The sequence below is a fragment of the Falco cherrug genome, chromosome 7, assembly GCF_023634085.1.
Source record: "Falco cherrug isolate bFalChe1 chromosome 7, bFalChe1.pri, whole genome shotgun sequence".
NCBI classification, from domain to species: domain Eukaryota; kingdom Metazoa; phylum Chordata; class Aves; order Falconiformes; family Falconidae; genus Falco; species Falco cherrug.
In genome coordinates this window covers 34,267,680-34,281,732 of record NC_073703.1, presented here as the reverse complement: position 1 = coordinate 34,281,732, position 14,053 = coordinate 34,267,680, and the positions used below count along the sequence as shown (strand labels likewise).

Below are 14,053 nucleotides of genomic sequence, written 5' to 3'. Positions count from 1 at the left end.
CTCGAATAATTTCACGAACGTGTGCTCTGGACATGCACACCTCTTGATGAGTCTGCTCTCGGAAGGGCTGTGCTTTAGGCAGATGCTGGAGCCAGGACTTGAACAGTTGTTCTGAAGAGCAGTGATCTCCTCCTGCTCGCGTTACAGGCTCAGGAAGCTCCAGATACTCATGCAATGTATCAGGGATCCTTCAGCGTTACTGGCTTAAATCCTCTCCAGCTCCCTTTGCCCTAAAACATCCCCCAAGATAGCACAGTGTTTATTTATTGTGGTGAGGTTTGGGTGCTGTGAAAGGCAAATGAAGCAGTGCTCCCTGTTAAAGTGTTTCCCCGAGTGGGGCATCCCATTCCCTTGGGTATCCCTGGCATCTCTCATCAGCCAATGGCATTTTTTCATGCTTAAGTTTGGTCCAAATCCTGGTGACAAGTATTCAGCTGAATGATGCTAAAATCCAGGCGGGTGCCCCAGTAGAGAGGAGGGCGCCTTCCTCTGAAGCCCAATCTTTTAGCTAAGCAGAGATGAACTGCAGGAAGCTCTACTACAAATCATTACAACCAAACTCAACAGATTTTTGCCTTTTTTCTCCCTCCGTACCAGCTGCAGGACCAGCTAAGCCATTGAGTTCAGCCGCTGCCTTCAAGCAGTAGTTTCTACGTTGTTAATGACACCAATTAATGTGTGCATCCCTTAATAACCTTTGGTCAGCCCTGAAGTGGTCAGGCAGTTGGACTAGATGATCGCTGTAGGTCCCTTCCAAGTGAAATTATTCTATTTATTCTATTTTATTTTATTTTATTTTTTTATTCCATCCCATCCCATCCCATCCCATCCCATTCTCTTCTATTGTACCAGCAGCACTGGGCAGCAGATCAGGATTTCAGCACGCAAACGCACCTTTTCCTTTTCTATCACTTTAAGCTGTGAAGCCCACTGAGGAAGCAGGAGATGATTCACCCTCAGCTCCAAGTACCATCGTGCTTGTTGAAATTCCAGCTGCCGTTAAGGGCTTCCCCAGCCTTGGTCTCCTGCCAGCCTTGCTGCGGCAGGTGAAACCCAAAGCTTTTTTGTCGTTTTTTTCTCGGCAGTCTCCGCAGTGAAGCAGAAAACGTCGGAAATTTAAAAGTAAATTTGTGGTTTATTGAACTTTAGTAAAGCTGGAGCCGTGGGCTATGCAGACGGGGCTCTTGCAAGGGCTACGGCCGCGGCTGTGCTCGCGGGGTCCGGCTGCGCCAGGGTCAGACACTGCGGACCCCGATGCCTGGAGATGGACCCACTCGAGACATGAGACACGGGACGGCCAAATGTCCCCCCTTAGTGGGGGGTCACCGTTTCATAAAGGCAAATATGACGAAGGCCTCCTGCTGCCAGGGCCCTTCCCAGCGCGGGGGGCGGCAGCTGCCCCGTGCCCGCCCCGTCCCCGCCCCGGGCAGGCGGGTCCCCGCCGCTGCCGCCGTGTCCGCGCCCACGGGCGCCGCGGGACAGGAGCCAGTCGCCGCCGCTGCACCCGGGTGAGCGGCTGCGCCCACGCGCGGGGTCCCGGGGCGGGGGGAGCAGCGGTGGGGTTTGGGCACCTATTGCCTGGCAAAGAAAGGGTTAAGGGTGTTGCTCGTCCCCGCGGGGGGGGGGCTCGGTGCATCCCCCGTGGGGATCCCGGGAGGGAGCGGGGGTGCAGGGCTGCGCTGTCCCCTTGTGCGGGGCTCTGGGCGGTGGGGGACGCGCCACGGGGCGCAGAGAAAGCCCTCGCTGGCTTTTGGGAATGCTTGGGGTCCCGGTGGGATGGCAAATAGGATGGAGCTGTAAGGCGGTTTGCACCTGCCGGGTGTCGGGGCGCCCTGCCCGAGCCCCAAAAGGCACGCGGGGGGGAGGGAGGGGCTGGGGGGCCCGCGAGAGACACCCAGGAAAGTCACCGCAGAAAGAGAGCCGAAGGGGAGAGGGAAGGAACCTCTTTCCTTCCCAAGTTTTCCCGTGTTGGGTGCCTGCAGGAAACACTGGGGACGCACCCGGGGGTGCCCCCGCTGCTGTCCCGCTGTCCCTCTGTCCCTCGGGGCGGCGGGAGCCCCGGAGCCGCTGGGGCGGCCGCATCCGGCTCAAGCTCAGCACCCCGGAGGTGCTGCCGAAGGGCAGAGCTGCCCGGTGCCGTGGGTGGGAAAAACCACCCTTCCCGTGGCGCCAGCGGCCGGGCAGCGGGCACCCAGCCCCGGAGCATTCCCGGGGAGATGTCCCAGGGCTGCGCGCTGCGGTGACTGGGAGACAAGTTGGCTGCTGAGCTCCAAGCCGGGTGGCACCGTTTGGTGGCAGAAGAACAGTGGTGTTTCAAGACTTTCCTTTCTTGATAACAAATTTTATTTCGTTTATTTATCAAATCGACCATCCCTGGACTGGTGGGGAGACACGAGACTCCTGCCGCGCTGGCCCCACCAGGCCGAAGCAGTAAGAAATCCAGGCAGGGGAGCAAAAATACTTCTCCCTGAGGTGTTGCAGGGTGGGCAGGGGGAGCAGGGGGACCCCCTGCCCAAGCAGCACAAGCCATCGGCACCCACAGCTCAGCCTGGCTGGATGCAGCCCCGGGGAGCCCACAGGAGCTGTGCACCCTCGGCTCAGCGCTGCAAACACATGGCAAACCCAAGGGCTTAAAAAAAGCCCAAAACACCCCCGAAGGCAAATAAAAGCTTTTTGAGATACGGGCTGTTCAAACAGTCCGGGCTCCTGGATGCCGGTTGAAAGGCTGACTGAGAAATGGTGCGGGGGCAGGAGTGTGGATGTTTTGCAGGGATGGGGTTACCTGTTGGTTGTGAAACCTGCGGCGTTCCCACTGTCCGCAGATCTGCCGTGACCCTTGTGTGTCTGGACGTTCCTTTCAAAGAGAAGTTTTCTTCTCTGCTTTCGGTTGGGAATTTTCCTTTTCTTTCCCTGTTTCTGCCTCTCCTCTTTTTTTTTTTTTTTTTCCTCTTCTTTTATGAATGCTGTCTTTGATGGGAGGAATCCAGCTCAGGCAGCAGCTATTCCTGCACACAGGCAGGTATGCATTTGGCGGAGCAGCTCGGCATGGACTCATAAAACTTGAAAAGCAGCTTCTGTCCACTGGCCCGGAGCGGTTGGTGGCACGTGTGTCCCCCCCACGGTGCCCTCCAGCCAGTGTGGGGCAATTGGGTAAGGGGACCTCCACCCAGGGGTGCCACCCCCGCCTCTCGCCCTGCCAGGTCTGCTGCAGGTGTCTGTCCCGTGTGTCATGGGGTGGCTACATGTCCCCCGATGTGCGGTGCTGGGTTTGTAGCCCCCCCACCCCACCCCGCAGCACATGTTTGCAGCTGCAGCCCCTCCAGGGATTTTTTTGTTGTTGGTTTTTTGTTTTTTTTTAATTGAAACATTTTCTGGGATGATGCTTTGGGGATGGGGAAGTGAATCATGCTGACTGCGGCTGGCACGCAGGACGAAACCGAACCTGTGACACGGCTGGGTGCCAATACCACATTACTCATCCCACCAAGTAGCTCTGCTCCTGCATGGGTGTGGGGGTCACCCAGGGCCTTGCACAGGCAGCCAGCACCCCCCAGCCAGGGCAGGGAGGTGGCTGTGCCTCCCCCCCATGCTGCCATCACCCCCCCAAGGGCCTTGCTGGCAGGGTCCAGGGCTGGATTCCCCCCGGGGCCATGCAGGCTGCCCGTGGCCTGACCCTCCATTCCTCCCGCAGGTATCAGACCAGGGTTTGTTCTGCGCTGCCGGAGCCGTCCTCCCTGCCTGCCGGGTACGTGATTCAGGGACTCACCCCTTTCCAGCCCGTTGCCACTGTAAACTCTTAACTGGTCTCAAAAACCTCTATTTTTCAGGTGGTGTACGTTAAAAATTACTTAAGTGCGCTTTGTCTTTTTGTTTTAGGAAAAATGTCAGACGGTTTCTCTGTAAGTATGAATTTCTTTAAAAAACAAACCACCACGGGGGCTGCGACTGGTGCCTTGCCTTGAAGCGGGGACCTTTGGCAGGGCTGGGAACATGTGTTTGCAAACCTGCGTAACTCCTCAAATCCGCCCCAGTAACATCGGTGTTTACTGGTTTTCTGGAAGCCTCAGCCCAGGCGCTCAGCCACCCCTGCTGCTGGGGAGTAACTGAGCTCTTGCCCCCGCGCACGCTGTAGGCTACAAAAGATGGATGTTGGAGGACTCAGCCTGACTCCAGCATTGCTGTCACCTAACCCTCCTCCTCTCCCCTCTGTCCCCAGTTAAACGACGCCTTGGCCACCAACAACAACCCGACCCCCTCTGCACCCCCACCCCAGGGCTGGCCCTCCTGGGGGAACCAGCCACCAGCTCCTGGGACATTCCCAGCATACCCCAGCCCTCCAGGGTCCTATCCTGGTGCACCAGCAGCATATCCCGGAGCACCAGGGGCATATCCCGGAGCACCAGGGGCATATCCTGGAGCACCAGGACAGGGACCATATCCCGGAGCACCTGGAGCATTCCCTGGAGCACCAGCAGGACCAGGGTCGTATCCTGCCCCAGGACAACCATCCAGTGGCCCTGGATTTGGGCCCCCTCCTCCGCAGGGGGGACCAGCTCCTCCAATGGTAACAGCTCTGTCATATTCTAAGGGTTTCTGTGTCTTCACTGCCCGATTGCGCTTGGCCATGGGAGGGATCTGGGGCTGACTGTCCCCTGGGGGGTGGCATGGGTGGTCACTGTGTCACAGGGCTGCCCCGGTGTGTTGTCACACCAAGCGCCAGCCTGTGCCTGAACATTTTGGCTTTCGATGTGCTTTTTAGCTAACACTGAATTCCTGTTGTCTCCCAGAAAGTCCCCTTCGACCTGCCCCTGCAGGCAGGACTCATGCCTCGGATGCTCATAACCATCATGGGAACAGTCAACCCCAACCCAAACAGGTACCGGGGCATCCAGCACCGAGGGCCAGGGGGGTCCTGGGGTGCCACTGGATGGAGCAGGGGTGCTGGAATTTGCTTTCCATTCCTGAATAACACCTGCCTGGTGTAAAATCAAATATTATACAATGTGTAAATGCCCTGTCAGTGCCCGACGGGCCCTGGGGTTCTGCCCACTTGCTGCCACTTTTGGCAAGCCCTGTAAGAGAGCCCAGGGCTTTTGTAGAAAAAGCAGCGCACCTGTTACTGTCTTTGCAGGTTTTCACTGGATTTCAAGAAGGGGAATGACATTGCCTTCCACTTCAATCCGCGCTTCAATGAAGACAACAAAAAAGTCATCGTCTGCAATTCGATGTTCCAGAATAACTGGGGAAAGGAGGAGAGGACAGCTCCCAGGTTTCCATTTGAAGCTGGAAAACCCTTCCAGGTAACAAAAAAAACCCCAGCTCAGTCTCAAGTGCACCTGCAACATGCAGTGGGTGGGTTCGGTCAGGGCTGTGTAACAAGACTCACTGCAAGGACCTCGATGCTCTTGCACAGGAATCAGCTCCTAGAGGTGATCCTAGGGCTGGTGTGCTTCCCTGGCTGCCCCACACAGCCGGTCCTACAGCACATTCACTGCACCTACCTGCTCCAGCAGGCCCAGGTGCCCAGGGTAGAACTTCTCCCCACTTCGGTTATTCCCATTTATTATTAAATCCTTCCAATTTACGCTGTCATTCTCAGCAGTTGTTGGGCAGGTTTCTAGAAGGTGTTTCCCCTGTTAACAGCCAAGCACTCTCCACAAACTTTTTCTCCTGCAAAATGGTTTCGTAGGTGATGGGAACACAGCTCTCACTGTGTGAGCCATGGAGTACCAGTTCTTGAACCAATGTAGTCACAAGACAAACCATGGGCTAAAACACGGGGGAAGGAAGAGTGCAGCGGGGCTCTGGGGAAGGCAACGGTCACTGGTGGTTTTGCAGCTGAGAGCTGCTGCAGCAGCTTGTCCACATGCCCCTCGGCTGCACTCCGCTGGCAACAACCTTCAGCCAGCACCAGTCTGCAGCTTAAAATTTCTTCAAGAGCAAATGCAATGGTTATTTTTTGGCTGAGCTAAGGTTTTTATTTCAGCTCCAGATCCTCTGCGAGGTGGATCACTTCAAGGTAGCGGTTGACGGTGCCCACTTGCTGCAGTACAACTTCCGTGAGAAGCAGCTGAATGCGATCAACAAACTCTGCATCAACGGGGACATCACCCTCACCAGTGTCATGCCAACCATGATATAATTAGGGTGGTGGAATTTTAATGCAAACTTAGTGGTCTTAATATGGCTGTAACAGAAGTGCCTTCTTACACGAATACTTCTAGGTAATAAAACATACTTTCACAAGCAGAACTTGTTTTCAATTAGATCTCAAAAAGACACAACTTCCTCCAGCAGGCTGAGTTCAAATGTGGAAGTATCTGGATTCTTGCTGTAGAGGCAGAAAATCTCTGACAAAGGATGACAACCAGGAGCTGTTCAGTTTGTACAGAGAGGAGTACTTGGGAAAGGAGCCTGTGGTGTACTGCCACTGGTCCTGAGAGCTAGGGCATCGATCTTTAACCCCATCTTCTCCAAATACCAGGTAGCAGTCAGTAACTTGGTATTTTTAGCTTCAGTTGCTCTGCCAGGTAGAACGGTTACTTCTTCACTAAAGGAATCAAAGTAGTGCAGTGAAGGATGGAAGTTGCACCCGCCGGGGGAGGAGGAGGTGCCTGATCAGGCTGTGAACACATTATGCAGAATTCACAGAAGTGTCACCTCACTGCAGTTGTCCTCTAGGAAACACTGGAGAACAGGGAAATATCAAGAGCCTCTGTGCCTGACCTGAAAGAGGTACTTTGGGAGGGAGTTCAGAGATGGTGAAAGCAAAACTTCTCCCCAAGACCATGGCTAGAAGAGCCGCCCCTCTCCTTCACTTCAAAAGGCCCATTCTGCCCCTGTGGTGCCCAAACCAGCATGTCCTGAGACACCTCCCTCCCCAGGGAGGGCCCGCTTGTACAAGCGTTACAGACTCCACGGAACAGGTCACAAGCCTTGTTTCTCTCCCCTCATAACTTGCATGAGAAGAACAGTTTCCAGGGTGGGGAGGTTACTTGGCAAGTTCACCTCGTGAGTCAGGCTAGTTAAAAAAAAGTATGTTCCCTTTGCTGTGAGTCATGCTCCTGGTCTTGGTTTGCAAAACAAGAACAGCGCAATAGCCACTATTGAAGTTTTCAAGGATGTCTTTGACATGTCTCACACTCTTTTGTAACAGTCACTTCATTTATACTGGGAAACGCCAAGATACAACAAGCACAGTGTTGAAATTTCAAGTAGATGCAGTGGCCCAGAGCAGCACTGCTAACATCGGCTTAAGCGTACACATTAGATAGCAGAAATCCCACATCACTGCTATTAATTACAGCGTTGATCCCCGAACAGAGCAAACAAGTTGTTCAGAGCTACCTACATGAAACTACCTGTATAACTAGAGTTTAGTAATGAAGATAGTTGATTCCAGCACAGTAACACCAAGTCACAATAGCTTCCTCTTATTTATTTCAGTGTAATCAGTACACAGCCTTCAGGTTAAAGCTTAAGGCAGATGAGCTCTCCCAGCTGCAGTGGCAATGCTTTCTGCTGAGGGGCTTGAATTACCTTTGCTTGCTTTAAAATAAAGACTTAACTAGCGGAAGAATGCATGTATTACACTAAAGTCACCACTGTAAGAGGAAGCGCAGTCAGGTATTCGTTAAAAATAGAGCAATGGGAGGTACTCTAATCATACTACTCAAATACACAGTATATGTAACTGGAATGCTCCTTATGTATAAGCATATTACAGTCCAGACAGAAGAATGTATAAGGAATAAGATACAACAACAGGCTGAGGTTAAAATGTCAAGTGTTCAGAGAAAGAAGGTGAGAGATTTTCACATGAAAAAGCAAAGAGAATAGGGTTTCACTTTAAGGTCCTTAAAATACTCAACAGATAAAGGTGTCCTTAAAGGAAATAATAATAATTGATGCCTATTTTAATACATTGCCAGGAAAAGATATTATCCAACTTAAAAATCCTTGTTAAGAGATAGTTTCTATTTATTACAGAGCAAGTGGTTGTTAAACATCAGGAAGACTCCCAGAGGAAAGAATTACATGCATGAAACCCTGCTGCAGCTGCTGCCGAGGCAGTTGTCAATGCACAGAATATTGGAGCCTAAGGGTGCAACCATGGGAGCTCACAGCAGTGACCGAGCAGGAAGCCGTGTTTTGGGGAGGTAACAGGCTGAGCCTTACCCCAAAGGTGCCCTTGCATCAGAAACAGGGCACAGCTACAGCGAGTCTGGTATGCATCTTACCAGCAACAATATGAGGTAAGTAAGGTCAGGATAGAAAAGCTTAATAATTAATCATTTTACAGCTTGAAGTAGACAGGAAATACATGAAATTATACAAAAATAAAAATATTTCAGGTTATAGTCAGAATATGCAAACATTGGATACAGCAGGTATAACCACCAAACACCCCACTACTAACATACAGCCATACTTAAGACATTACAAAATATTTTAGTAAGTTCCACTACAAAATACTACAGGTATTAATTCACTCAGGACACAGTTCAAGGGTAGAAGACTGTATTTCCAGATATCCTCTGTGGGTTTTCTTGTTAATATAATTCTTTGTGAATATAATTTACACATTTTGAATTTCTAGTCACCTTTCATTTTCCCCCAGAGGGAGAAAGGGGAGAAAATACAATAAGGTCGCTGAATACTTCAGCTGCTGCAAACTGCTGGGCTTTGCTCCTGACTGGAGTGGAGAGAAGCTCAGCATCCAGCATTGGCTGTGGGAGAAATCAGTGTGAAGTAAGTGTTTGAGGAACAGTTATCTGCTCTGCAAAACAGCACTGCAACAACATGAAATAAGCTATAGCAAATTCCCCTTTCTCCAGGACATCTGTATAAACACCAGACCAACGGTAATTACTCTCAGGCAAACACTTATGTATGTTAGGTGCCTGCCTGCTTGAGAAGCCACTTAAACATTGCAGGACAAAAGCTAGCAGAAATTGCTTTTGACAAAGGAACAGAAGCACGCAATTCTCTCACCCCTCAGTGCTGTGGACACGTTGCAGCTTTAGAGTAAGCAAAGCATGGATCTGTCAGGCAGAGCTGAAACTTGCAGCAATTCAGTAGATATAAGTAGACTAAAAAGTGCTTGCTTACATATGATACTGTCCCAAAGCAAGAGCCACAGGTCAAAATCATGTGCCACTGTAAGTACCATAACTTCTCTAACAGAAAATTTGCAAGCTTATTTCCATACGTAAAATACAAAGTGAACGTGGTCCATTTTGAAGACACTCATTACTCAAATGAGTAATCCATATTTTAAAGAGGATTTTTCATTACACCCAAATTCTTTTAACAATTTAAAAGTTTATGCACACTTTGCTTTTCTCTGTTGAATCTTACTTCCAGGTCTAAAAGTTAAAGGCATTAAAAAAAACAATCAAAAAGATGGCACAGACCTGAAAAATTTCAAGGAGGAAGTGGAAGAAAAAGGCCGGGTCATTCATTATGTTAGTACATTTTAAAGGTCATTCACAAGAAATATAATTTAAAGGATCAATCTGATAAGATTTAGACTTCTGCTAAAAATATCTTCATTCATCCTACTTTCATCATGTGCATTAAGGAACAATAGTGTGATCCCAAGCAGGGAGACAGGCTGTATTGTGGCTTGTATTTAGAGTAAGTTACATGAATTGGCTTGATAACATCTTAAAAGTTTAATTTAGTTTATGCAGTAACTGATTCTGTAGGAAAGGTTAACAGTACTGTAATGTGTAGATTGTCAAATAAACCTGAAGGTCAACTTACCATATCAAAAGGATTTCTGCCAACAGATGTCAAATCACTACATGAAAAGTCTGAAAAATAAGAATATTTGATTATTTTTTTAAGTTAGTCTGATGCTGCCGAAGTTGAAAAAACAGTATTGCTTTCTGCATTTACTGAAAAAAAAAAAACCAAGAAAACACCAACCCCAAACCCAACTACTAAACTGTCTGTATTTACTTCTACTTCAAGCCTTTTATATTAGCTTTCTCCTTCACGTATCACAAGGAAACTATACAGAAAGACCTGAGGGGCACTGTTTGCTCACAAGCAATGTGTAAGTCACATGGGATAAAGGAGGTTTTGCCAACAGCACACATAAATTAACCAAGCTATGGTGACAGTGATTTCAGAGTAGTATTTAGACTACCACAAAACTCTGGAATAAACTTAAGGTCCCAGGCAATACCACACAAACAATACTAAGCAGCTTAAGATGCTCACCTGTTTGATGTATTTTTTGTTCTCCAGACTGAGCGAAGTTAGTCTCTGTGACAATACCCTTCTCCGGACTGCACATGACAGTATCTTGCCCTTGCTGTTCTGCAGCAGATACCTCCATCTCTTCCATGCTATCCATTACTTGTAATTCATTGCTAGAACTTTCCACCACCTGAAAAACAGGAATTTGCAATGTTTCTAGCCCTCTGAGAGGGCTAAGTTGACTGAAATAGCTGTATTTGCTTCTCAGAGAGCCAAAAGAAAAGCATCAGTGAAACCAGGCAGACATGAAGCAGTGCCCATGACACTAGGAAGCTTTCTTATTTTCCTTTTGTGTGCAATAAAAGGAAGTTTGACAGCTTTTGATGTAGAAAGCACAAAGATTAAAAGGTAGCCAGGATATTCAATGGATGTGAGTTTACAGAAACCAGCATGTCTCTTATGTCAAACCAAGTCCATACATCTAATCCACAGGTTTTATGAACAATTCAGGAGAGAGAGGGTTTTGACTGCAGACACTGTACAAAGCACAGGCAGGATAAAACTCGCAGCTTAAGGCTGTGATCCGTTGCACGTGAACTATTTCCCAAACACCCTTTCAAGCTTGATAATCGCTTCGAGAGTATAAAGGGAGTTCTTCCACATGAAAGAAGATTTTGAACTTCCAAGTGCCAAAAACATTCTGAGGATGTTCTCTGATGAGACTACCTCAAGAAAAACCTGTCAGCAATACTGAAAGTTAAAGATTACCAGTTTTCCCCAGTGACGTCCCCAACAAATGATTTCTCATTTGACAGGGAAAGCATGAAGTAAAAGGTGTAAGAGCAAATTAGTAACCAAGATAGTTTTATTTTAAATATATATATAATATATACAGGGCAGGGAGGGAGGGAGGAAGGGGGAAGTGCCTGCAGTAGTCATACACAGATCCAAGCAGTTACAAATAAAATTAAGATACTCCATTCCAATGAAAGCTACTAAAGGATGATTGCAGCTAAATACTGCCTTTCACAGAGTAGCACAGTATATGTAAGCTACGGAGGCTGTATTCCTGTTTTTTAAGGCTGCTCAAACATAGGCATGACACCAAGTCCTCAGACATTTCAGGGCACGGATTTCTGAACGCTGATACTTGTCTTAGTAACACTGCTCTGCTATACCTTTAAAGAGTGTAACAACCCAGTGCTCTGCTCTGACAACACGAGGACTGAGAGCGCCAAGTACTACTGTTGCCTTTAGTCACGGTCCCCAAATGCAAAAGCATCTTAAAAAAAAAAAAAAATCACACCAGAAAGCAGGTAGTGGACTTCAAGGAACATGACTTGCCCAAGCAACAAGTGTCCTCATCGAACAGCCCCAGGACCTCCAAAAGACAGCTCCCAATGAGCTAGACAAGGTCCCCAAACTGCAGCAGTTCATATCTATGTCCGTAATGAGAAGGAAAAAGCACCAGCCTCAGGAATACAGAAGATCTCTAAATGAGGATTTGATCAGAAACGTCTGGGGCTAGTAAAAAGAACATTTTATTTTGCGAGTAGTAAAACATTTAAGGCACATACATGAACTATGCATGACTCACCTTAGTCCCCTCTGCCGTGCCAGCAACAAGACAGTGTTGTTCTGCAACTATGGGAACGCTGAAAGAGAATGCAAAAGGTTTTCATTCTTCTCAATAATCTTCATCAATTACCTTCAATCATCTTTTGATTTACCCAACTAATCTTCCCATTTGTTCTGCAATTACGCTTGCTTGTTTGGCACTGGTCAGCTATATAAAACTTTCTGGCCAAAAAATAAACTTTTACCCCAGCAGCAAAATTACATTTGGGCAAAAGTCTTAGTATTTGCTTGAGGGAAGGAAAAGACACAAGGACGTTGCAATCTTTATCACTGCCAAATTGGAAGATAACATTTAATGGGTATTAATAATTCTTTCAGTTAAAACTGTAAAATTATTTGTACAAAGTTAATTAAAAGCTGCCTTAACACGTCTACCTTTGTTCAAGAACACCAGGGAGCTTTTCCAGTGTGGGAGTTTTTCCACTGGGAAACTGGTGCATTATTGAATTTTGTGCTGGATGGAAGCCTTTGAGCACTGGTGGTGTTTGTTTTGCAGTTGTATCCTCAGGGTTATGAAGAATAGAAGGAATGCTCTGAAGCAAAGCTCTACTGGATGATCGTGGAGTTGCTAGTTTTTCAGAAGTCCGCTGGGAAGATCTGCGAGGTGTCTTTGAAAGCAAGCCTGAAAAAAAACATTGAATGTTTCATTACTACAGCAGTTTCCAGAAGATTAAATGTTTGTTACGATTCTAGCTAGGAACACTATACTGTTCTGCTTGCTGAATTGTCTTATACAGATATTATATTGGACTCTTATATACACTGCAAGGAAAAATTGAAAAAAGGTGACAAGAGTAGGTCATTAAGTTACAAAACTACCTAACTCCAGCCAAGCAAATCAGTAATGACTCTCCCTTCAGAAAGAATCTGAAATAAGATTTGCTGTTCTTATTAAGTCCACCTAGTGAAAGCTATCATTAATTTCCATCTTTCACATCAGATAATTTTAATGGAATTAAAGACAGTGATTCAGAATTGATTCTTTTAACTGATTCTCTGCTAAAGCTTGCTTAAACTGAGTGTTGCTCAAAGCTTTTCAGAAGGTCTCCTCTACTAAACAGGAGGCATATAAAGTAACTGCTAATCTTGTGATAAGAAAAGATCTACACACACAAAAAAAGGGGAAATTCAAAGTCAGCTTATGAATTAGAAATGGGAGAAAAGCAGAACAGCTCCCAGAGAGTCAAGGATCGCTAGAAGTACTGGCTTCACAGACTGCAGTAAGATAAGATACTGAAAATGAAGTTGTTTTGAGCACCTGCTAAAACACCCACAAAGTATTAAGCAGCTTTTATAGTGGACTGGAATTACGTTATAATCTTGTTAACCATAAATACAGGTTACGGGTATACTTTAATTGCAGCTTTGAAGACAGTACTGCAAGAGATTTAGCTCAAAAAAAGTCCCAGTTCTTGTCTTACAAATATTAGCCTGCACTGACTTCGCTGACGAACCTGTTCAAAGCCTAGCCTGAGAACACTCAGATTAAAACTTCGTTATTTAACATATGCTGAAAAAACATGAACCAGCCGCTTTTACCTCTCTAAGCAGAGATTTAAAGTTGCCATAATCATTCCAGTCAGTATATTCATGTAGAACAGCACGCTTTGGATCCTTGATGTAATTAACCACTAGTTGAAATACTGTGTCCAGTACTGGAGCTGAATCCAGCACCAACAGCATAATCCCTCTCCCCAGGGAGACTGGTTAAACTCTCTTCAGTACTTTCAGGCCATGAAAATCATGATTAAGCTTCACTCACCTGGTAAGGTTTTTACAGGGCTTTCAATTCTGAAAAATCCCGCGTCAAAAACCACTTTTTCTGCTTCTGGTAGCTTCTCCTGATGCATACAATCAGCAGTTCCATCAAGTTTCATTTTATTCCTCATAGCTGCTTTTATAGCAGCAAGCCGGTTTTGGGCAGCCGTTCTTCCAGCTGCTCCCAGCTTTGGTTTAGACACTCCATTTGGAATCGGTTTTTTCTGAAATTGTAAGAAAGTCTAGGTTACATCTGGAAGCTTCGGATAGAAGCAGTTACTCAACTGCACAGCTGCTGGCCATGCATAAAGACAGCAACAGGCAACAAACATGCTGGAAACAAGGTCCCTGTTCATCTCCAGAATCTCTTGGTCTGTCATTCAGCTTTTTAGATTAGTTTGTGATGTCAATATTAAGGATTTTTCATGTTGATGCTGCAGTGCAGAAA

The 14,053-nt window shown here is 47.2% G+C and overlaps 2 protein-coding genes across 3 annotated transcripts in view; one reads left to right on the top strand and one right to left on the bottom strand.

Moving 5' to 3' along the window:
• Positions 1-1,428: 1,428 nt before the first annotated feature.
• On the top strand, positions 1,429-6,244 carry LGALS3 (galectin 3). The gene is made up of 7 exons (XM_055716537.1): positions 1,429-1,508; positions 3,692-3,745; positions 3,877-3,899; positions 4,217-4,564; positions 4,788-4,876; positions 5,132-5,300; positions 5,987-6,244. The coding sequence occupies exons 3-7, from the start codon at positions 3,882-3,884 to the stop codon at positions 6,140-6,142; spliced, it is 780 nt and encodes a 259-aa protein (XP_055572512.1). The 5' UTR covers positions 1,429-1,508; positions 3,692-3,745; positions 3,877-3,881; the 3' UTR covers positions 6,143-6,244.
• DLGAP5 (DLG associated protein 5) overlaps positions 6,123-14,053 on the bottom strand; it is a 24,089-nt gene continuing 16,158 nt past the window's right edge. The window contains exons 14-19 of one of the 2 annotated variants that reach the window (XM_055716536.1): positions 13,610-13,829; positions 12,223-12,469; positions 11,807-11,864; positions 10,231-10,399; positions 9,769-9,818; positions 6,123-6,523 (exon numbers count right to left, since the gene is read on the bottom strand). In XM_055716536.1, coding sequence (XP_055572511.1) covers positions 6,515-6,523; positions 9,769-9,818; positions 10,231-10,399; positions 11,807-11,864; positions 12,223-12,469; positions 13,610-13,829 — 753 coding nt within the window. In that variant the 3' untranslated portion in view covers positions 6,123-6,514. Of the gene's footprint in view, positions 6,524-8,503; positions 8,730-9,768; positions 9,819-10,230; positions 10,400-11,806; positions 11,865-12,222; positions 12,470-13,609; positions 13,830-14,053 lie in introns of those variants that run through there. The other variant, XM_005437938.4, reaches the window with a different exon arrangement.